This window comes from Ischnura elegans, chromosome 4 (genome assembly GCF_921293095.1).
Source record: "Ischnura elegans chromosome 4, ioIscEleg1.1, whole genome shotgun sequence".
In the NCBI taxonomy this organism is placed as follows: Eukaryota; Metazoa; Arthropoda; class Insecta; order Odonata; family Coenagrionidae; genus Ischnura; species Ischnura elegans.
Genome location: NC_060249.1, coordinates 63,000,849 through 63,025,302, shown reverse-complemented (window position 1 = coordinate 63,025,302; position 24,454 = coordinate 63,000,849). Strand labels below are relative to the sequence as shown.

At 40.0% G+C, this 24,454-nt stretch overlaps 2 protein-coding genes across 5 annotated transcripts in view; one reads left to right on the top strand and one right to left on the bottom strand.

Moving 5' to 3' along the window:
- The first annotated feature begins 9,984 nt into the window (after nt 1-9,984).
- LOC124157587 lies at nt 9,985-18,408 on the top strand. Of its 4 annotated transcripts, XM_046532433.1 has the most exons (6): nt 9,985-10,289; nt 11,545-12,131; nt 12,374-12,523; nt 12,795-12,944; nt 13,572-15,761; nt 17,633-18,408. In XM_046532433.1, exons 1-6 carry the CDS (start codon nt 10,145-10,147, stop codon nt 18,179-18,181), a joined length of 3,771 nt encoding a protein of 1,256 aa, XP_046388389.1. In that variant the 5' UTR covers nt 9,985-10,144; the 3' UTR covers nt 18,182-18,408. The 4 variants fall into 4 exon arrangements, with proteins under 4 accessions (XP_046388389.1, XP_046388390.1, XP_046388391.1 ...); XM_046532434.1 differs by lacking the exon at nt 12,374-12,523; XM_046532435.1 differs by lacking the exon at nt 12,795-12,944.
- Nucleotides 18,409-19,228: 820 nt separating this feature from the next.
- Nucleotides 19,229-24,454, bottom strand: part of LOC124157588 (pancreatic lipase-related protein 2-like) — a 41,874-nt gene continuing 36,648 nt past the window's right edge. The window contains exons 6-8 of the mRNA XM_046532438.1: nt 23,301-23,486; nt 21,336-21,507; nt 19,229-20,751 (exon numbers count right to left, since the gene is read on the bottom strand). Of these exons, the coding sequence (XP_046388394.1) occupies nt 20,580-20,751; nt 21,336-21,507; nt 23,301-23,486 (530 nt within the window). The 3' untranslated portion in view covers nt 19,229-20,579. The remainder of the gene's footprint in view (nt 20,752-21,335; nt 21,508-23,300; nt 23,487-24,454) is intronic.

Genomic DNA, 24,454 nt, shown 5'->3' with positions numbered 1-24,454 from the left:
CCCATCCAACCTCCTATCCATCACTATTGCCTTCTTCTTCTCATACCACTCAACCCAAAAACACTCTTTCCCGTAGCACCACCGACTACCATTGCCTCCATACATTTTTCCCACCGCTGTCTTCGATCCCCATTCCCGCTTATCAAATTTCCACCCATTCCACAAAAATTCATCTCTCACCTTCTTCCATATTCTCTCGCCTTTCCGCCTCTTCTCGCTACCGCGGCGTCCGCAAACGTCACTGAAGGAGCCGATGGTGATGGCACAATTTACACTGGCTTCCAGTTTTTGGAGAGCTGGGTTGTGAACATAATAGATTACCGAATGTCGTTGCCTCAAGCATGACTTCGTGGAATATCCTTGCCATTGGCATTGGCAAGAAATGAATTCGTAATTACGACTGATTTATTTATATGATCCAGGTTCAGATGCTGCACGTCATCGTCAAGTACAAGACACTCCGTTAAAACTTCTTGGACTTAAAGAGACCTGAGACTCTTCCACACTCTCGAAGAAGACTCATCTTAACCCTCACACGGGCAACATATTTTTCTGACGTAATCGGGCAAGGTGAGTCCAATGGACTCTTTTAACTTATACTTTTAATTTAAATTATTAAACAGTGAAAAATATTACTTTTCATATCAATTTGTACATATTTTGCACTATAGAATCATTTAACATAATATTGATTATTTTTTGTTTAACAAAAGTTTTACATTACTTATTAATTTCATACATAGCCAAACAGCGAGTACAGTGGACCCTTTTGACTAATTCTTTCTGTTTTCACTACATAAAACACCAAATATTTATCGTTACATGTGATAATTTTACATTATTTTGACCATTCAAGCCAAATGTTTGTAAAATGAACATTACTTTTTTACATTTCGTGCAAACAGACTCACCTTGCCCGGATTTGCGGGAATTCCGGGAAAAATTATTTCCAAGCTACTTTAACTCCGAAAGAAGTTTGAATTACTCTAATTTATAGGAAATATACAATTAGAAGAAGTAAAAAATTTACAACATGCTGATATTTCAATAACATAATAAAATCCTCAAAAATGTGATGCGATGAGTCCAAGAGACTCACCTTGCCCGTATTAGGGTTAAAGAGACTATTCAATATTCTCACCTTTCCGACATTTTTCACTTCCGCGGAATCCACAATCGTCATTGAAGGAACCGAAGGTGACGGCATGGTCTGATATTGAAGAGCTGACATGTGAACATAATATTTAACTGAATTTTGTTGTCTTCAGTACGACTTTGTGGGATATCCTTGCCATTGTGAATTACAATAAATAACTGTCTAATTACGACAAATTTGTAAATAGGATGCAGGTTTCGATGATATACGTCACTTTCAATTATAAAACATAACGGTGCAACTCCTTGGAGCAGAAGAAACCTGAGTTCAAGTCTTTTCAACTCCAAGAATTCAAGGAAATCTGTCACCTATTTCACAAATGACCTACTGATACAAAATTAGACTTTTAAATTCAACTTAAAACTCAATCAAATTCAAATTTATTTAATACATTTAATATTGAAGGGTTTAGTTGCAGTTTTTCCTCCTCAGCACAAGGTTTGTCAAGAAGCTCCGGGTAATTGTGGTAAATATGTTTTTTTTACCAGATTTTACTCATCCTCGCCATTCGGATATTATCAAATGCGGATGTAATAGCCATATAACACGCCATAATTTAATATGTCTCAAATCATCAAACTAGGAAAAAATCGGATATTTCAACAAATCGCGGCGCTTAAAGTTTAAAAAACCGTAATAAAATAAAATTTGAAAAAAGACAAAATAATTGGGGTGTATTTTATATCATAAGTTGTCTTAGCTACACACCCTTGTAAGACAGGGTCAATATTCAATTTTCATATGCTATTTTACCTCTCTTTTAACTCGTCAAGATAACGTAGTAGGTAGCAGAGGGAATGAGTCTCTTTTCCAAGCAAGCAAAGCGAAAGGCATCTTCCGCAAAAATAAGATCTCACAAGCCATCCATCATTGGTGCAACTCGTTTGGATCAGCAGTGGGCTCCAAATAATTGCATGAAGTCGAGAGGATATTACAATGCGTCACATTTAAGGTTCAATAAATATTTTTCTCATGATTGATTCAATTTCAAGGATTTTTAAACATTTAGAAAAAGTAAGCATATCACTGATGGCATGTACGTTGAAAGCAGCAGAGAAGTCAAGATTGGAAGCATTCGAAATATAGTGCTACCTAAGAGTGATGAAGATAAAATGGATTGACCGCGTAAGTAACGAGAAAGTGCTAAGAAGAGTGGGAGAAAATAGAAGCCTCCTAAAAACCTTAAGCAGAAGAAGGGGCAACTTAGTTGGCTACATCATGAGGCATGATGGCCTGATGAAAACAATCGTAGGACAGGTGGAAGGGAAGAAAGGCGAGAGACGGCCCCGAATGAGTTACATAGGACAGGTTATAAAAGATGTTAAATAGAATAAATGCGTCGCTACAAAAAGGCTAGCGGATAGGAGGGAGGAATGAAGAGCTACGTCGAACCAATCTTAGTATTGTTCACTCATGATGATGATGATCACTGTTGATTCTTTTCTCCTACATCATATCTCTCAATTCATATAATATTTAATCTTCTTGTTCTCCAACTGTCTAGGCTATCTAGAACTATCCAAATGCCTGAAAAAACACTTTCACAAGCTTTTAATGTAATTTTAAGCGTATTGACTTGCAAAGCCTGTTATCCACTTAACGACTCATTTTCAACCCATCATGAGGAAATTTCTTCAAATTATGCTAGTAATATTTTAAGAGGCGATGAAAACAATTTTGACAAACTACAGAGCAATTACTGGATATTGCTACAAAATATAAATTGCAAATAGAGCTGCAAACCATAAGAAATTGCCCCTTGTGGCCACAAAATTAAATTTTCAAACCCATCTTGGGCGACATTTTGATGTACGAGGCATATTCATAAAGTAAGAGCCGTTTGCTTATATTTAAATATTGGCGCTTCAGAACACAGTTTTACTTCTGCAACCCCTGATTCATTGTGAAGCTAAAGCAGCATATTATTTGTTTCAGAAGTCGTTTGCTTGTCGTGCATGCAATCTACCGATTCGATCGATAGATTTTTCTTCCTCATAGGAAAATCTACTAAAATTGGTAGCATATTAATTGCGTATTGCTTGGTTTCGCTGATGGTAGGACCTGCCCGCCTTTGTGACGGTGCAGGATTCCTCGTCCCCTCCCCTTCTTCCCCGTCCTACCCCTGGAGGCGTCGTCGGGCTCTCATCGCGGCGGCTCCTCCTTTCCGTGTTCCTTCCCGTCCTTCCCCTTCTGGTGGCAGAGGAGAAAAGCTGATCGCTTATAGTCCCTGCTCCAGGAGTGTATCCTGCGAACCCGACCCAAGGGTTTCGTTCCTATTGTCGTGCATGCAGGACACTGAAGACCCATCCAACGATTCATCCAACTATTTGATCGATGGATTTTTTCTAGGAAAATTCACCAAAATCGTTGGCACATTAATGGCTTTGCCTGGTTTCGCTATTAGTAGGGCCCCCTTCGCTTCTATAGCGTTGAGGTGTCTTTCCCTCTCCCGATCCTTCCGCACCTTTCCTCTCCCAGAGGCGTCGTCGGGCTCCTATCGCGGCGGCGCTTCTTTCCTTTTCCCTTCCTTCCCCCCCCCTCCCCGGGTGTTCGGGCGTATAAGCCACGGGCTTGGTTTCCGGCCCCGGTGCGCTGTATCCTCGAAGGGCTCCCCTGAGCCCTCATGCGTTGTCGTGCATGCAAACAACAATATACACGGCATTCGTTCATCCCGCCAACTGTAAAGTGCGTTGTCACACGTTTCTTTTATGCAAAAGGATTTTCGTTGGGAACTCTTTGACCACCCACCGCACGGTCCTGACCTCGCATTTAGCGACTACTTCCTCTCCTTTCACTTGAAACAGTGACTTGGTGGACGCTTCGAAACCGAAAAGGAACTCAAAAATGGCGCTGTCAATAGGGTAGTTTCCTTCATCAAAGAAAACGAAAGGCATTGATTGCGATTCGTTACCCACCATTACTGTATTCATAATATACAAATTATTTCGTTTTAGAAATACCGGTTTAGACGAATGGCAATGGTCCATTTTTATCCTCATTTGAAAACGGCCAGATTGGCGCCCACGCGATGCCACTCCACGTGACGTCACAGGGACCTAGTTTCTATACGAGTAGATAGGAGTTATACATCGTCTGAGATTACCAATGCATGCATAAGGCGCAGAGCTCAGGGAAACATGTATTAATAATCACTTATTAAAACTGGCTAAGGTCGGAAAGTTTTCTTCGTTTGATAAGGTATTAATAATCCTTATTTAAGCCAAGCGCTACCAGCTAGCAGGGTACTCAGCTACCCGCTAGCAGCCTGTGTCGTATCAGCGCTCAAGCCTCCATCAAGGTCACATCACAAGGTGGCAGCGGGAACAAGAAATACGTCACACGGAGAGATTTCCCGGCATTCATACTAACCCGTCGCGTTTTCGCGCGCTTGAAATTTTTCACTTTTCATTTAATCGCGAAAAATAGATATCGTCATTTAAAAATCTAAATGCGTGAAATGCGTACTCCAGGAGTAATAATCTTTCGATTTAGGCAATAAAAAAATAATAGGAAACCACCCTATTGGTTCAACTCTCTGGCGGCGAGCTTCTATGCAAAGAAGTTAAAGAAGCTGGTGCAGCGGTACAAAAAATGCCCGGATGTTAACAACGATAATGTATAAAAGTGAAGTAGATTTGTAGAAAAGTGCCAATAAAATGTTTCACATGAGTATATTTTTTCCTGTGACCAAACAGCCCTTACGTTATGAATACGCCTGGTATGAACTTTATAAATTTCCAAGCGATCACCTCGATCCACATTCGTTGTCACTGCCGCCACTCCTGCTTCACCAAAATAAACGCTATATTCACAAAAATCCCGAATGAGCGCAGTACATTTCACCAGCATATCAAATAGAAAAATTGATACGACTTTGATTCCAAGCGGATTCCTTCCACCATGTAAATTCTGAATGAACGGTAAGGAGACATTTTGGTGAAAATTGAGAATAGTTGAGAAGGAGAAAAATTAAACCAAGATTTGATTTTTCTGAAGGAAAATTTAGAGTGAGGGGATTTACGTACGTACCTCGGGAGTAATACAGCCGTGGATGAAAGCTGAATAACAGCCGCAGCCGAATACCTTGAGCTACTCAGCTGCTCGCGTTGATCACAGGCAACTAACGAACTCAAAGGAGATAAGACTGAAGACGTAGAAACAGTACGTGAAGACATGCTATTCTTCACGCAACGGTAATTTCACTTATCATTCGGCTCCATGGCACTCATCATTACGCGTAGGGCTAATAACGGGAGAGATTCAAAACATTTCACGCGTATTACTTACAGGAAAGCGCGGTATCCATTCGGTTTTAAGGAAACAATGGAATTGAGAAACGACAATTGACACATTTATGCTGGAAATTTAGAAAATATCTGCTTATTTAATCAGTATGAAAAAAACTTGGTTCCAAAATAATGCTTAATTTCCGATATCAAATCATTGATCGGAACTAATTAGTTAGAAACGCTTTCAACTGCTTCTTTTTCACTTTTTATCTCTTATGAAAATCTGTTACTCAGTTTTAGAGGCACAGAGGATACCGAAAATTTATAGATATCAGTTAGTCTTTCGTCCTCAGGTCCTTCTAATACTCCCTGAACTTTCATCAACGAAGATCATAAACATCTTAGTAGCTACTTTTGTAATTCATATCCATAAGGAAAAAAATTGTGGCTAAATTTACTGGGATATATTTGATCGGTTGGTCAAAACATTGTTAAAAACCGGCATGAACACGTACGTGCCTGGTAATGAATGACACTTAAGTAACGTGGAGCAGGCTCGGAACTACTTGGGGGAAGATATTACCCGGGAGAGAATCTATTATAAAAGAAAGTCTATGGAATAGAGAGCGCTTAATTACAGATAGCCTGGGTGTTGGAATGTGGAGTAAAGAGGTAGAACGGGTGTGGCGGGAAGGTACTCAGGACTGTCGAAGGACAGAAAAAACAATATCAGGACTGCCGAAGTGCATTAAGGGCATTGTAAATGAATTTTATGTCTGATTGAAGTCGGAGACGGGAGAGACTAAGGAGGGATAAAGAGGATAAGACTGCAATTGTAGGTGCCTCGCGGAGATTTGGGTTTCTTAATTTTAGAAATGTTAACAAAAAAAATTGTAGCCGTGTTAAGGGTGGCAAGATTAGTGGGAGCTGACATTGACCAAATTGGGGAGCAATAGATGATCACCAGAAGAACTATGGATGAGAAGTAGGATTGGAGTGCCTTAGTACTGGTGATATCCGTGAACCGGTAGAGTAGTCTAAAGTGTGACATGAATTTTCATTTAATCGCATGAATATGTTCAGAGACAGAAGTTTGTGGTCCATAATAATTCCAAGATCTTTCATTGATGACACATGATTAAGAGGCAAGGAGTCAATTAGATAATCAATGGAGTTTTCTTCGAAGATATTGACATTGTAGCATACTTTTTTAAGTTCAATTTCAGCCTCCATAGACTGCACTGTGTGATCCTTTTTACGGTATCCTGTAGCATAATTAGATCGGCGAGATTATCTTTCCAAATAGTTTGCATTCATCAGCATAGAGTACGGCATTGGATTGGGAAAAACGGACAAGGGGGACGAAATCATCAATGAATAGGTTGAAGAGGTACGGTCCAAGAACGCTACTTTGAGGCTCTTGGGAAACATTTGACTTCAAAATTTCCGGCAATTTTTTTGGATCAATAAAACTATAGTTTGATTTTTCCCTGAATTTTTATTATAACACTACCATGTTTCCGACGGTTAACGTCATCTTCTGGTAACCGTCGAAAGCGTGGTAGTGTTTTAGTAAAAAGTCTTTGGAAAAATAAAGTTAAATTTTATTCATCCATGATGCTCAGAAAATTCCACAAAGTATTGCCGGAAACCACCCACATAAATTAGCTCTTGAAAAGTGAAATGCGAGCTTCTTCTATCTCCACAGCGGCAAGTGCGCTATCGCGGCTCTTTTAAGGCCGTGCTTAGTTAGCGACCAGATAAAAACGTATAAATTTTGTGCTTTTTGGCTCAATAACGCTACTTTAAACATACAACTTTCAAACATTTGGGGAACTGCTGATCGTATCAGCCTTTCGAAACCAAGCTTTTGAATAGAAAACTGACAGCGAGAAAAGAAGAGTAGGCAGAGAAAGAGAGAGAGAAGAACGCTAGATACAAAAGTAAAACGCAGTTAGTAGAGCAAGACACAGTAAACATGCGGAAAATATTATTTAGGCAATGTTATTGTAGAATACCTTAAACTGTGTTGAAAAGAAAAGCTAAGTACCATTAAAGAGAATACCTAGGGGTGAAAATACCAATGAGTGAGAGAAGGAATTGGCACGTGCGGGAACTTGAAGAATAAGTGGATGTATCCAAGGATAAAGTGCCCAGACCCTCGCATTTCACAAGACATGTCGAACTTTTTTCAAAACCACACTGCTCTTTTCATAAAAGCGAATTTTCCATATTACAGTCTTTTGAATAAAAATATCATATGCTAAAAAAAGTCCATCATATTCGAGAGCAGGCGCACAGCTAGGAATTAAGGCTAGGAGGGGTTTTAGGAGCAACTAATACTGGGGGTATGGAATGCGGGATGTGCGGGTTCCCTCTCCCAGAAAATTTTTGAGATAAATGGTTCAAAATTTTGAGTTTCACGGCTTTCTGAGGGATATTTTATTAATCCTTGCACTATTCTATAATTAATATTTATCCAATTAAGTAAAATGGATTAAATTTTAAAATTTGAGTTCTGGGGGGGCGGGTTATCCCCCTTAACCCCTCCTCGCTGCGCCACTGTCCGAGAGCATCGGTATTACTTTTCTCTTCTTCTAATATTTGTCGGTATTGGTGGCAACGGGGTTAAGTCCTCACCAGCCCAACCGAAGGTCGCCAAGAGCATGGGTGTAAGTGATCTTCCTACGTTATTGCGTGATTCCCCCGCTCTAAAGGCCGTTTTACACGGTACACGGAAATGCGCAGGTTAGAACTGCATTAATTTCTAAAATGGCGTGGAATTGTGCGAATGCATGAACGAAATTAGAACAGGGGCTATTCCATCTCGCATCCACGCATTCTCGCATGTGTTCTAGCAATTCACCGCTTTACACGACGCAATTTTGATTGCGCCTTCACGCGTACGTCAGACTGCGCAATTCCGTGTACCGTGTAAAACGGCCTTAAAGACTTTAAATGCGCAGTTTTTGGGGTGTTGTAGGTAAATAAATGAAATAAATATTATCAGCGCGCTCGAAACAAGAGTCTAGGTTATCTAGGGATTAGATCATTTGCCTGATTCTTGCTCAAATTCTCTGGTGAACATTTCATTAATTTATATAATTATTTCTTCCTGGAGAACACAGGTTTTCATACATCGATTTAATTTTCGTAAGTGTGGAAGGAAGTTTTCTCTTTCAAGAAGTCAAGTTTGAAATACAACATGAATGGCATTTTATAATAGATAAGTGCAGCTCTCCATAGATATATGCGAATGAAAGAGTTTTTCTTGTATAATGTAAGAGTTTTTCTTGTAAAAACTATGCTGAATAAGCTGAATATATATAATCACGGTCTATTCTGCCTGCCTCGCCGTGACGGGTATCTTCGGTGCTTGTCTTCGGTGCTTCCACATGCGCTTCGAAGACAGCGTCTGCTGCTCTCTAACGGCAACTTATTGTACTCGATGAGGATCTCCTGCGGCGGAAGTTTTGAATTTTGATACCGAGCGACTTCACCACTCGCTGCCAAGACACAAGCTCATAGCGCATAAAACCATTTAATCTGGCGTTAAATATTAATGTATCAATTATATCCCCAAGATATATGTAAATTAACCTCATAACTGTCATGAATTTACGAATTGAGAAAAATTATTTTATTGTTCCGTTGAGTATTAGGACCAATATGTTTACAAATGCTCATACTCAATGACAGTAAAATTTTTTATTTTATAAATCCACCATAGTCTACTTTTGGCCTACTTTTTGTTTAGTTAGCTCCTACCTAACTCTTTTTTACAAGCAACTTTTCTTCTATGCTAACGTTCGATAGTTTCACAAGCTGCTTCCAGGGGGGTAGCTGCGGCAGTTTTCATCATGCAAGGCTTCCGTAGCATTTTTTCACTGCAAAATCTCTATTAAGTCTGATTGGGAGGATTTACAGTAGATTACAGAATGAATGGAGCCATAGAGGAGCTCACAAAATTACACAAAAATACAATTAATATAAAGCAATTTAAACTTAAGAGTCGGAGGTATTGCTCTGCTTGGCAGGAAAGTGAGTCTCTTGTTATTCTTAGGAACTTCTCCAAGAATTTAGAGACCTATGAATCATCCAAGCAAGCCTAGAAGCCGGCATTTTCTTTTAATAGGGATTGTGCTAATGAAATGGCAAATATATTCTTTATAACCCATTATGGCGCTCAGAGACATAAATAACCAACCAAGAGAGTAGCTTAATCGGAAAACACCACTAAAATTTAATATCTAACTGTTACGAAAACTTAATTCACATTTTTTTCAGCTCGAATGAAAAAATAACATTTTTTCCAAACTATTTGTTTTTTTTTTTCGAGGTGTAGTACATCTGTAGTAGAAACTGATCCAACGAATAAAATTACTACTAATTTACACAAAAATGCTGGTTCGAAAATGTTCAATGGTTAAAAATATTAATATAAAATTATTTGAACTTACAAACTTCCCTCACACAATCACAAAATATGTTTCTATTTCAAATGTAGTTCCAGAAATGATAGAAATATAATGCACCAAATTTATGAGGTAACCTAGGTTATTTGGATGGGAATCAAAACAAATAAACAAAATCCGCCAAGCATGGAAACCGCGCATTACGCGAGACTCTCTTCTTTCTAAATGTTTAGTATAAATGGCAAACAAAATCATTAGAGGATTATGTTCCCGGGCCGATCCTTCAAACACTACCACCCCTTATCATCTAAATCTTCCATCTCAGAAGACATTTTAATCTTGATATGATAGAAGCATCATCACATTCAGGAAGACGAATTTCAAAACAGAGATCAAGTGGCAGTGCACAGAATGGTTGTGGAAAGTATTCCAATTACTCACTATCTTCAACGAATGGAAACCATGAAGAACATCCAAAAAAATCCAAAGGTAAGTTCTTTGTCATTGGTAGTAACATGGTGAGTCCAAATCGAGACCGTCATTGAAAATTTGTGAAGTAATTATCCAACGCCAAACGTGACAACACCGCTTTAACTCCTGTTATTGACAATTTTATATAAACACTACATGTTTTTAAGCGAAATATATGGCAGTGATTGAATTTTTGAGGGCTACACTTCAAGTCCAAAGACTCGTTAGCTCTCGCTGTGAGTTACAAGAGAGTTTGTGAGGAATATTTTGTACCATTTTTACCTTTCCACTATTTATTTCCTATTTTCCGGATTGGAAAAATATGAACAATTATGAATTGTTCTAAATTTATTCTCACTAAATCACCTTCGAAGGTATGGTGGGTGTGGTCCGTACACAACGTATGCATAGACTAAAGAACCCGCACTCCTATGCGGGTAGTAAACCACTGAAATAAATACCTATTCAGTTTGAAAGCTGAGTGAAAAATTATTCGACGTTTTCTTAACCAAAAATAGGGGTTAGGTCCACTATTTAAAAAGAAACTAAAACTTCTCCTAGCTGAAAAATGCTGCTACAGTGTTAATGAATACCTGGAGGATGCATTGTAAAGTAATTTCCTAGATGGCAACTGGAATGCCTATTTTTTCCATGCTTCTGTTAGTATTTATTAACCCACTGGACTCTGTTTTAATGTTGCACATATCATAGTTAAATGATTATCTTGGAAATTCCCAAGAACCTGGTAATTTCAATATTCATGTATGTATGTAATTGTTTGTCAATTTTATATTGACTTTATCCTTGCAGATGTGTGTACTGCCAATGGTGAAATAAATTTATTCCGTCAATTCCTAGCTTTCGACCACCGTCTTGCCAAGAAAGTCACCTTGATCCCTGATTTAGTAATTATTTTGAGTAGATTATTCCTGTACCTATTCTAAATTTGTAATTAAGATAATTTCCCCGGTACCTCAGCATTTTTCGGTATTACATTTTTTGATGAAAAATTCAAAGCTGAGCCTTGTACATAAAAGTTTTTATCGATAGGTTTCCAATCTATGCAAAGATACCTCATATTGATCATGTATTTATTCAACACGGAGTAGTTATTTTTTTATATTTATGCTTATTTTTTTATTTTTTTTTATTGAAGAATTCTTCTGTATCCATGAGAGCTAAGACTCAACTTCGTCCATTCAACGGTAAATCGTAAAACCTTTCTATTACCAAGGCTTTCTGCTCAATAATTCACATGATAACTCTCTCGCAGGCAGAACCAGATCACACATCGCCAGGAACGTTACGTCAGGGATCCTGGGTCCGAGTATCGGTGACACGCTCATCGGAGCCGTGGAGTTTGCGAGCCCACTCCTCAGAAGCGTAACCTCCAGAAGAAGTATCGAAACAAAAGAACGCCGAAGTGCCAACGGCTCATCTATCGAGTACCATGGCCGGACTGCGACCTCGGAGAATTCGTTCCAGCGGAAGAAGAAAGAGAGACGCTGTGATCGGGGCGCGGGATTCCGCAAAGGTGCTGTGAACCAGCTGAGGATGTTGCTCACGCCCATGCTGGACCATGTCATCCTCGAGACGGCGGAAATCTGCTGTTGCTGCTGCCGAAGCAAGATGGGAGCGAGGCTAGAGCAGGATATGAGACAGTGGAAACAAGAGTTGAAAGAGAAGAGAGAGGGAGGATATAAGAAGCCCAGAGAGTCGATCGGAAGCAAAAGGAGTCGTAGGGAAGAAGATGAGGAAAAGAAGATGGAAGATGAGGAAAAGGAGATGGACCATGGGAGTTGGCAGGACATGGATGATGACCGAATGGAAGGACAAAACTTTGGACGGTCCAGAGAGACGGTGAGGGACTGATAGTAGGAACCACATTATAGTCCGTAGAGATATTAAGTGTTTTTGTGGCAAATACAGTAGATGAAAAATGTTTCATCGCCGGTATTTGCGATCGTATTTAAACCTGATTTAAATATTTCGATTAATACTGATTACGAATGGGACCATGGCCTAAAAACCGGACATTACATTGTACTATGCTTCCAACACTTTCCTTTCTTGATAATTATATTATTTTACTAACCTTTAAGGGTGCCCCGATTAAAAGCAAAAGGAGCCGTAGGAAAGGGGATAAAGATAAGAAGATGGAAGATGAGGAAAAGGAGATGGAAAATGGGAATTGGCAGGACATGGATGATGACCAAATGGAAGGAGAAAACCGTGGACGGTCCAGAGAGACGGTGAGGGACTGATAATAGGAAATACATTATCGTCAATAGAGATAAATCTACATAAATATAGATAATCTAATCTAAATAAAGATAATCCGGCAAATACAGAAGATAAAAAAATGTCATCGCCTGTATTTGCGATCGTATTTAAACCTGATTTAAATATTTCGATGAATACTGATTGCGCATGTGATCATGGCCTAAAAATCGGACATTACATTCTACTATGCTTCCAACACCTTCCTCTCTTGATAATTATATACTTTTATTAACCTTTAAGGGTGCCCCGATTAAAAGCAAAAGGGGCCGTAGGAAAGGAGATGAGGAAAAGAAGATGGAAGATGAGGAAAAGGAGATGGAACATGGGAGTTGGCAGGACATGGATGATGACCGAATGGAGGGAGAAATCCGTGGACGGTCCAGAGAGACGGTGAGGGAGTGATAGTAGGAACCACATTGTAGTCTTGTAGAGATGTTATTTTTTAGTTTTTTTGTTGTAAATGCCGTAAATTAAATATCCTGAAGTTACCAGATAAGTTTTGGCATTGATTGAAGTTTAAAAACCATGACAATATTTAGCTTTCGATGGAAAGGGCCATGTCCCTATAAATTCTTTAAATTCAGTGACCAATATTTCTCCTTCTTCCCGCCTCCACCCTACTAACCCAAGGGTATTATATCACTCAACAAAAGAATACCACTCCACAATTAGGTATAAAATGGGTTAGGAGTAGCAGTAAAGTATGTATTTGGCTGAATGATATCCTATAATTATGACGCCAAAAGCAGCAAATTCCATCTTCTGCTTATATTTTCACCCACGAAATGTATACAATCTTATTTTGTCTATGTGGTGCGCGTCACGGTTTTTCTTAATTGGAGTAAAATGTATCACACTCAGCAACCACTAAAAGAGAGCGAGTTTAATTATCCTTCAAGCAAACATTGGACAATAGTCTTTTTAAGCTCACCGTGCTTTTTAAGTTTTTCACGCTTAAGTAGGAATCCTGTAGCCAAAAATAATTAATATAGTGGAAAGAACGTATTTTCTTCAAAGGCTAGAAATCTCCCGAGGCGAGAGCGGACAACACCGAGCGAGACGTTAGTGGAGAGCGAATCCCTGAACACGGTCTTGCCAGCGAGAAGTATCACCTCCAAAGAAGAAGAATCTCCCGCCGCGGCTGAAGAAGGAATTTCCAAGAAGTCGAATGAAGTCCCACAAATGATGAGCATAGGAATACAACTGTCCGACAACGAACTTTTTCCTGTTAAAACAGAATTTTCGAGGCAAAAAGTTACAACTCAAGACAAAATGTCACAGACGGAGGAGCCGGACGTCGTCGTAACATCGGCTGTTATCAAGGGTGAGCCCGAAAGAGAAAATTTGTGTGAAAATCAGAGCGAAGAAGAAAATATTGTTGCCTCGACTCCAATTGCAAGAAAACCGTGCAAAAACAGAAGAAACATCACAGAGAGTCATAATCGAGAAGCAACAACTGGATCTGACTGGGGCGTGTGCAGAGCCCTGTCTCTCTCAAAGGGCTTGGTGGAAACGATTGCATTGCAAGCCCGCGCAATTGGAGGAGCTCTTGAACTGGGGACATCCTTGCTGCCGAAAGAGAGTGCATTCTCTCCCGCTTCACACTGCCGGGATCGTCGCGTTCCAGGAGGATGGCCACAAGATTCCGTGCAGCAAAGCAGATCACTCTACCGAATACAAAATTCGACGATGAACGAAACCACAGCTCCTTCAGCAAGACCAAAACCGTTTCCGTGCAGAAAGAATAGGCCTCGACTAGACATGACCACCGAGAGCCCGATCCAAAGACGGACATTACCGAGAAGTAGAAGCTCTATGGCCTGTATACCACCCAAATCCAACGCGCAAGAAAGGAAACCCACGATTCAGGAAAGAATGGGGATTTGTCAAGAGCCTCGAAACGACGATTCAGTCGGATGGGACTACGCGGTGCCTCATTTCCGAGGAACAATAGAAGAAGGTCCGCTTAGCAGCGCGACCATGAACTATAGCTATTATATGGAGGGGGATAAAAGCCTAGAAAACGAAAGTGGTCGCAAGCCCTCATGCAGTGAAGAAATTGCTGATTTATGCGATGAAACACGTCAAGAGACTCAGATGATTAATGGAGAGAGATTTAAGTCATCAACGGAAAAAGGACAAATAAATCATATAGATGAAACTGAAACACCAAATACTCTGGCGGGCAGAAACTATTTAACACCATGCTCTACTCGGGGCAATAGATTAACGCATCCCTCGGGTGAAGAAATAAATGGTGATGGCATGGCGCCAAAAAGTCGTGGACCGTGTTCATCCAGACAGACCATCGCTGTTCCAATGCTTGCTAGGCCTTTAAACAGATGCAACGAATACGCTAATCTCAATAGAACACAAGTTGAAGACAACAGCTGGGTTCCAGACGAAAACTCCGCCATGCGTTCATCACAAGACCATAATCTGTACCAAGAAGTGAGTGATGCTGGAAACTATGACCATGTTAAACAAGGGACAGATGAAGTATCCTCTAGAAAGACGAGCGACAATAAAGATAATAAGGAAGGCGAAGAGGTGAGTGGTGAAATTTCTGGAGGAAGAGATATTCTCGAGAAAGGTGACCCTGGTGAAGGAAAATGCGAAAATAAAAGTGACACATATTCCAGTAGACCCCCACCCATATCGACCTGCTTCGAGCCCCGGTGCTCAGACGCCGGGCTGACAAGAAAGGACGACTACGCCGTTTGCAGAGACCAACCCACCACCAGAGAAAAGAATCTCTTAGAATTGGAGGAGATTCCTTCCCAGGATGGAAAAACTGCAAAGGTCATAACGAGAAGAGAAAAAAATACTGAGGTGAAGAATACGGAGGAGTTCGGTGATAAAATTCCTTTCAGCGAAGATTCATTCGAGAGTAGAGTCGAGAAGACCAATGCAGAAGAGATTCCTAAGCAACCCCCCACGAAACGGAACAGTTTCCTAGAAATGCTGAGGAGGAAGAACGGTTACAAGCGCAGCAAAAGAATTTCAGAGGTTTCCACCACCCTTCGTGGAAAACTATGCACAACCATAGAGGAGGAAGAAACGGTGGAGACAAAGTCAACTGTCGAATATGCAGATGCGGAGGAAAAGATAAAATGTTTGGAGGAGGGCGCGAGGAATGATGCTAAACCGTCAAGGTCTTCAAAAGAAGGGTACTATACGGAAAACGACTACAACGAGGCCACCAAGGTAAGTAACCTCAGGTAAAATTTCCCTTCGCAAGTGAGTTGAATCGGTATAGTTGACATCATATCACGATCATAGATACATCAGGTTAGGCAAGGTTCCTATTGATTTATTTTTAATTTATTACGAATTTTTTTCCTGAACAACTATTACATTAGTCACTCGTCTAACCAAGGGAGTAGTATTGTAGGAACTAACAAGCATTCGCTCAGATCTGGCGTAGTCCGTGAAAGCGTTGAACTAGTGCCTAGTATTTGGAAATTTTTTACTATAGTATCCTTTTCTAATAGTATTGTTCAAATTATTGACGTCCAATTTCTTTTTGAAGCGTGTATCTGCAGCGAACCGCAATTAGTGGAAGTTTCTCAGTGGGAACAAAATTTTACATCAGTTACATATCCAATACACTACGATTAAAACGAGCTTCAAACAAGAAAACTCTTGAGGTGTGGCTGTGAACGTATCAAGCTATGTAAATTGTGGAAAGGGAAATTCCAGCTTAATATAATGTACAGTTCCCGTCACACTGAACGTGGATGGCAATAACCTGATTATTATTATTTATCATAAACTTTTAGCCAACCGTATTCACATAACTCACAATGAATTATTCTTTCGTTTTTGCCCAAAGAGTTAAAAAAAATAAAAATAGTTTTTCGCGTAATCCATATGAAAATGTTAATAAGCGAACCGATTTCTTTTTTACAAAGTGTTTCGGCATCGAATCTGACAAAAAGTTTTCTTTCTAAGAAATTGTCATTTTCACGTCAATTAAGGGAAACTTATGAACCAAGATGTGTAACTTTTGAATACTCATGTTCCGTCACGTTTAAAAGTTTAAATGTCCCATTCCATTCTTTTGTTAATCGCTTTCAGGATTTGCCCTTTCTCACACGAGAATCGAGAGTGCTTGAGATTCCGAGAGTAGTGAGAGAAGGAAAAGGAAAGCGTAAAATGACTGAACTTCATAACTTACATAAATGACACTGAACTTCATAACTTATCATGGTGCGTGAAGAGCGTTGTTAAGACTTGAAGAAAAATGAGTAGCATAGATCGTTTTCATCGGTATCTAAATAAAATAATCTGTGTCTAATATTTACATTCTAATATCGCACTACCTTAGTATAATGGATTCAATAACTTGCAGCAGTTTCACTCACAAGTTTTGACTAAACTGTGGCAATGAATTTTTACGTCATCTAAGGCGTTGAAAGAACGCATCACTGACTCTCGGCCTATCATAATTTTTATTTATTGGCGACGAATTACTCAGAGAAAACATAATTTATCATCTTCACAGTTTCAGGGTATAAAGAATAAAACATTTTCAGCGAGTACATCAATGAAATAATTGAGGTTCAATCTTCAAAATTTCAGGTACAGGAAAATTTCTAAAAGGGTTGATTCTATTTTCCTGAAAAATCTAACATGATAACCTAAGTTTAAAAGAAGTAATTCGTTACGAAAAAGGAATAATCAAGCAGCAGTAATTAGTTTTTTTTTACATTCGATTTACCTATTTTAACACAGTGGAGTAATACCGTGTTAAATTCTTGTTCATATGAAATACATCATACCTAAGCATTCAATATCACATACAACAGGCCTTTTTAATTTATTACTAAAATTTCAATTTGTTTTCCTGAGGGAAATATGGCACTTTAAATATTGCATTCACTTACCTGTTCAAAAATCAAATGCATTCGCTTAATTATTATCCATGTTTTATGTTTCACCCATAAAGATTCGCAAAAAACTAAAACTGAATATAATAAAATGCCAAATATCATTTTAGTGATTAAACGTAATTGATTTGTGCATAATTGATCCATTGATTCATACCATAGAATAATAATTTTTTATTTATTTAGGTAGGAAATGTTTGGGACGTCGAGAGGGGAGAGAAGATATCTCAAAACTCATCGGAGACCAGCCTTCGTCTACCAGTTTGCGACCGAAGTGGCAATGTGGTCGGCGTCCGCGAAATGGAACTGAAACCCAGCAAATCTAGGAGGTGTGCCAACAGAGAGCCACCAACGGAGGAAGGGCGAACAAACCAAGCAGAGCCGAGGAAAGGGGTCCAATCAACCCTGGAGAGGGGTGAACTGGCCAGGAGAAGTGTCGAGGACCCGAGGCGGACGAATTCGACGATGGAGGCGACATCGGCCGCAGATTGCGGGAGGAAGCGATTGCGCCATCGGTCGCGGCGGGAGCCGGGGAGCCGGCAGAAGTCTGCGCGGGTGCTGTGGGCCATCGCCCGGATAAACGACTACGGTGGCGGGGAGCGGACGCTGGAGATCGTGGAGACGGACGAGAAGAGGCCCGACACTCAAGGGAAGGAGCCAGAGTTCGGGAGGGAACTCATAGTCATCGCGCCGACGAGCCAAATTGCACAAGGAAGCTTTACAGCCACTGGCTGAAGACCGAGGCGCGAATCCTTGACGTGATTGAATAAAAAAGTGGAAAAATTGTGGTACGTGAAGCTTTATTTCTTTCTGCGCGGGACGTCCGCTGTGAAATCTCCACTGAAAATTCAGTCGTAGCAAGTACATCAGCTTGCTTGGTCACTTCCCGAAAGTGTCAGCTGTACAACCTTAGCTTAGTAAAAGGGACTTTATGTTTTAATAAAATGACGTGAAATGCTGAAGTCACTGATGATTTTGCGAATTTCCATTCGCTCGAAACATTCCGAACTAGCACGACAGGGCGTCGCAAAGATATTTGAAAAGGATCGTAGTTGGGAGGACCAAATCCAAAACTTTTGTTTGACCAAGTCAGGCCAGTTGCCTTTAGCATAGTAAGCGTACATGTAATTGAAGTAATGTTAAAACTGGCGCTGTGCGACTGGTTGGGGTCGTGGCTGTAGTGATGCTAATGTTTACTGTCTTCACACCACATGGTTTGTTAATAGCATAGTTTTCATTGACCCCAATAGAGCTTCAAAGACAAAGAGTGCTATGTTTTCGAAACTCCGAAATACATCAAATACTTTTCAAGGAAATAACTGGCAAAAATGTCCATTCTCCGCATACTTTTTCAGTAAAAATACGTATGACCACCATATGCTACAGCACAGGGTGTTCTACCAGAGAAAATTATATACTCAGCAAATCACGGGGAAAGCTTTCGACTCAAGGTCTCATCATTGCTTCATAAAATGAGAAGTATGCAATGAAGTAATTCTGTGGCGAAGTCTTGTAAAAAATCATTGGGGACGTCATTGGGATGGTGACGGAGAAATCAGGTTGCAGGGATCGTTTATAACCCTCTTTTTTACCTCTCTCATCCCCCTAGTCAATAATAACTCCATAGAAATATCGAATTTATAGGGGTAATGACTTACCTTTTCCCTTCCAAAATCAAAATAATAGCATTGAGGGTTTTGCGTCTCCTTCACCCTAAACCTCAAAGTCCAAGATGGCGATCTTTTCTTGAATTAAAGCATACAGAATTCCAGAAGAAAAAAGTATGTTCATGCTTAAATTTATTTTATATCACATTTTCAAAGTTTTTTCACAGTACATCGACTATTTTCATCCATCGATCGTTTCAATGTCATTTCCACCTCATCTTGATGCGGATTGATCCATGCTTACAATGAGGAATACTTACCACGCGATTATTTTCCGCTTTCATGTCCACATGAACTCAAATTTGAGTTCAATTTTTAGGTACACCAAACACATAAATACATGGTAAACATCGATACGATACTTTTCCAATATCATGAAATTAATAAAACCGACACAGAAAGAGAGCTGAGCTCACGTCTAAGTAAGCAGTAATCCCGAAAAATTCACACATTTCGAGTAGGAGGTCACACCTTTGCCTTAGCAACCACCATTAACCACAAATTTCTGGCAAGAAGAAAAAAACAACGAATATACCTATTTTACGCTGCAATTTTCCAAAGGCTTACTATTTCCTAAAATTAATTACAATACTAGCCACCCTTAATGCTTCAAAAGTAGCTTTCCATGAATTCGATTCGCAAATAAAGAATATTTTTAGAACGATGTCTGAGAAAAGGACGGAAGAAGAATTATCACAATCGGCCAAAACACAACATTACACTGGCCTTCAAGGTGAATCACTAATTGTATCAGCTATTCCCTACAATGATAACACTTAAACGCTCTTCATTTTAGCGAGCGTCATTCTGTAACAAGTGAAACCGTTCGAAATAAAACAATGATTAATTAACATCGAACATCATCAGAAGGTACGCCACAAAAACATTCATTAGTTCTTCAGTTAAAGGGAGAACAACGGTGATAATTTCACTTGCATACAGAAAGTTGCAATCTCAATTGATTGGCCTGTCAACAGCAAAAGTAATCCTATCCTACTTCAAACTATCATACTTAAAAAGGTGTAGTTTGTGCCGCTGAGTCTGAATAATGGCTGCGAGGAAGTACCCAACAGCCGAAGTCCAGAGTAATATTACGTGCGGGTGAGGTAAACGCACGAGTCATTGTGCTACATTTGGGAGTGAAACAGATCCCATAAAACACAACGGTTTTCGTGGGGATCTAAATTCAAATGCCAAATTCGAAGAAAGACATTCGAAAAAAACTCTGTGGCCACAAACCAGGTACGTAGAATTTTCGGGAAAGTCTCGCCGCCCTACAATTGGGATACCAGTAACCGAACCAAACATGGCACAGACTTCTGATCCCACACACTACTCCGAGGCTCGAGTATGCGTTTTCACTGGATTAGCACACCTCGGCTGTGCGATTAGAAGTCTCTGGGTTGTATAGGCAGCTTTCTCCTCCGATGGATATAGCCACCCTCCACCTGAACCAGCCCACCGATTCAAGCCGGTTTCTTTTTCGAAGCCCCCGCTCTGCTCGTCGAAGATGAACCCTGTTTGGCGCCCTTCGACAACTTTTTGGATTTTCTCCGACGACCAGCCAGGAGGGCTTTAGGCTTGCCGAGGGCGAACGGAGGGTTCTCGGCGGTGGGAACGATGAATATCCCCCGGGCACTGCAAGGAAAGCACGTTTTAGGCGTCGACTTCATCACCAGAGGGTGTGATATAAAGCACTTACACCTGCGCAAAGATACTCGCTGCCCTTTTACACACAAGTATTTGTTTAAAGAAGTGAGTTTCACTGAATTGCAACATTATCAGGACTAACATCGAAGATAAAATTTTGAGAGAATTCCCAACCCTCCTCTCGACCTGTCTTCTATTCTCTCCCCGACCTTTCTATCCCAGGAATAGGACAATATTCTTCCACCTCTACCCTCCTTATGTGACTATTTACTCTGGTAAGGTTAACTTCAAGGCAAGCGGTCTCAGTAGGCGTGTGGCGGTGGGTGTAAGGACACCAGCCGGAAGTATTGTCTAAATTGCAACTATACACTGTACAATTTAAATGTTAGTGCTCAAATTTAAAGAGTACAATTGCCCATTTTTAGTTACAATACAAGTATAATATAATATTTATTATTGATGATGCCATTTTACCTTCGTTTCAATAACTGAATAACTGAACTTCCATTATTAGCACCAATTATTGGAAGTATTATTTGAATTTCTATCCGAAACAAATCAAGATATATCACCTCTTGGGGCAGTATTCTCCCATCATGGTGTACAGCTCAGCGCTTGGAGTGCAGAATCCCACAACGTAAAGGAAATAACTAGGGCAGGAAAGGCCGTAAAATCCAGGTGATTTCTTATCCACGGACTCCGCAAAATAATAAGTTGAAAGAACATGGCTGCAGAGCTGGATGTCTATAAGGTATATAAAAAGAAGTCATTAACGTCAGAAAAAGCGTAGCTTTAGTCGTAAATAATAGTATAATGATATGAGAGCAAAGGATAAGTTGTTAAAGAGCATGTATCTCACGGAATAAACGAAGACGTGATTTTAATGTGGTATACTAGAAAAATTGAGCAAATGTCATCAGATTTCCACGTCAACGTAAAAAAGTATCTTCCATTGGAAAGTCAATGATGTGTTTACGAAAAAGTATACATTGTTAAAGTGTACCGAGACTAGCCACGGTGATAACGGAGTCACCCGCAATGCACAAATAGTGCGAAAAATCCACAGAGGGAAAATCATTCGCCTTGACCGGGATTCGGACCCGGATCCCTCGAACTCGGCCGGAAATCGAGGGATCCGGGTTCGAATCCCGGTCAAGGCGAATGATTTTCCCTCTGTGGATTTTTCGCACAAAGTATACATTAGTTGTTTTTGCCTGCAATATTGGTCGAACTGTTTATGTTTGGTGTTTATGACTGGTATCTAAATTGCTTCATCAGCTGATTTTAAAATAAAGTCTTAATTATCCGTCATATTTATTCCAATTCAGTGCATTTAATTATTGACAAATATTGTTTCATTAACTATATTTAGTAGAATGGAAAGCGATATCTCCCATAGTATGCAGATTTTCAGGTTTTACAATCGCATTGATCCAAGGAGGTTGGAGTATACTGGATGTAGCACCTCTAATTCCGAGCGTGGAGCAAAGTTTGGCAGGAATGGGGGAGCTTGGGTAGGATAAGCCACGCCTACTTTGACCAAAATATTGTCAATCTCGTAGGGGTCAAAGCGATTTCTTTGGTGAAAGTTTTGGTCATAACTCATTGGTACATTAAAATACTCTATCTAACGCACACAGTAAACATAATTTATCGCTCTATTGGCATGAGGCTTTGTGAAATAATGTCTCAAACATCTTTTTCCAGGGAAAAATTATTATAAATAATCGCGGTTACGTTTGGAAATCTAACTTTTACGGACCGCTCACAATTATAGTACTTCAGTATGTTTACGAGGATTATTTTATCCGTCATTTCCTAGTGATCACCATCGCGATCACTATAGAGTTCACTCGCAAATGATCGTCGCCGGCAATTGTTTTTCGCGAACACGATTGCTATGAGTATTCCCATCACTATTTTTTATCACTCGTCCGGTCGCTTTTTCCGTCGCTAAAACCGTCACTAAAACCGCATATCAGCCAATCAGAATGCACTCCCGTATGGAGCGATTGCAGCGCAACGTTTGCAAATCGTGGGAACGACATAGATAAATACACACGCTATATATTTTCGCTATGCGGGTCCTATGACAACGAGTTGTGATATCGAAAGTGATGCGAAAGGCGACGGCGGGAGGGACCGTGTGATTCAGAAAAATCATCACTAGAGCGATCACTTTTGCCGTCAAGAAAAGCGATCGCTCAAGTGATCACTTTTCGCGACGAAAGAAAATGATCGTGTGATTCAGGCTTAACACGGCAGAACTCTGACCACTCTAAAAACTCGGATGAAGTGCCTCTAGATATTCCAACTTCGTTTGATTAATCGTTGAACTACCATGGCGTTTCAATACGGTGGCCTCATTTTCATGGCCTTTGCGGTAGATTCATCAGCTCTTAGTAATTTCAGCACCGCTCTGTGATATTATACGATTTAAAAACAAAGATTTTCATTCACCAGGAAAATCTGAGATCCAAGAATAAAACTCTAGTTTTTGACCAGCACACAATTCAAACAGGCCACACCCTACTTACTATTTGCCGTTGCACAGGCTGGTTGGGTCCGTCCTCCATTCACGTAAAAATCCACGTGGCCAGTGGCCTCGATCTTCCCGAACACACCCGAGTTAGTGTGGATCACATCCACGAAGTCAGCGTCGGAGGCATCCAGCTTCCAGGAGCGTCTGAGAGAGGCGAAGAATGGAAGTGCAGGATCCAGTCCTAGAGGATTCCATTTCCAGGTGAAGAATTTGAAAAAAAAATTACATCGAATAATAAAAAAATGCTTGTTATCACGACGAGGTGAGAAAGTCTTTAACTCGTGATAAGCAATAGAATAGGACAAATGAATGTGTGCCAATTGAAAGTTTTCAGTAACATTTCTCTACGGAGGTGAGGCATGGACAAGGACAGCAGTGGAGAAATCAGGGGTTAAGGCCTTCGAAATATGATGCTACATAAGATTAATGAGAATCAAATGGATCGACCGAGGTTAGTAATGGAGAGAAGAATGGGAGAGAAGAGAAGCCTCATGAAAACATTGACGAGAAGACGGAACAACCTTGTAGGCCATATCTTGAGACATTATGGCCTAATGAAGACAAACTTTGAGAGACAAGTGGATGGCGAGAACGGAAGAAGAAGTCTTGAACAAAATACATGGAAGAGGTAAATATGGATGAGAAAGAGAAGAATTACGTAGGTGTGAAAAGATTGGCAGATAGGAGAATTGAGTGGAGAGCTTCCTCAAACCAATCTAAGGATTGTTGACCAGTGATGATGATGACAATGAACTTGATGCGTAGCTGTCAGAGAAGTAACCTTATAGTAGGCATATAATCTATTATCATAAATCAAGAGATGCACTGCAAGCAAACAAAACGTCAGACTTTCGAAAATATTTCCGATTGTTATCACTTACTTTTGAGCAGTGGTGTCATTGCTAAATTAGCAGTGCCGGAACGCGCTTGTCTTATTTAGTTTTCAAGTAAATATTACCCTGTTTGTTTTTTATTACAAACTACGTCTGCATATTTTAAATAAATTTTCGTGTTGGCTATGAATTTATATATAAGAAACACTGAGGTACCAAAACTGATAAAAGTGTTATTTGGTTATTATATTTTTTCTTAACCAGTGATGGAACGCCGTTCAGGAAACATGACACCCCTGCTTTTGCGGATCAAATA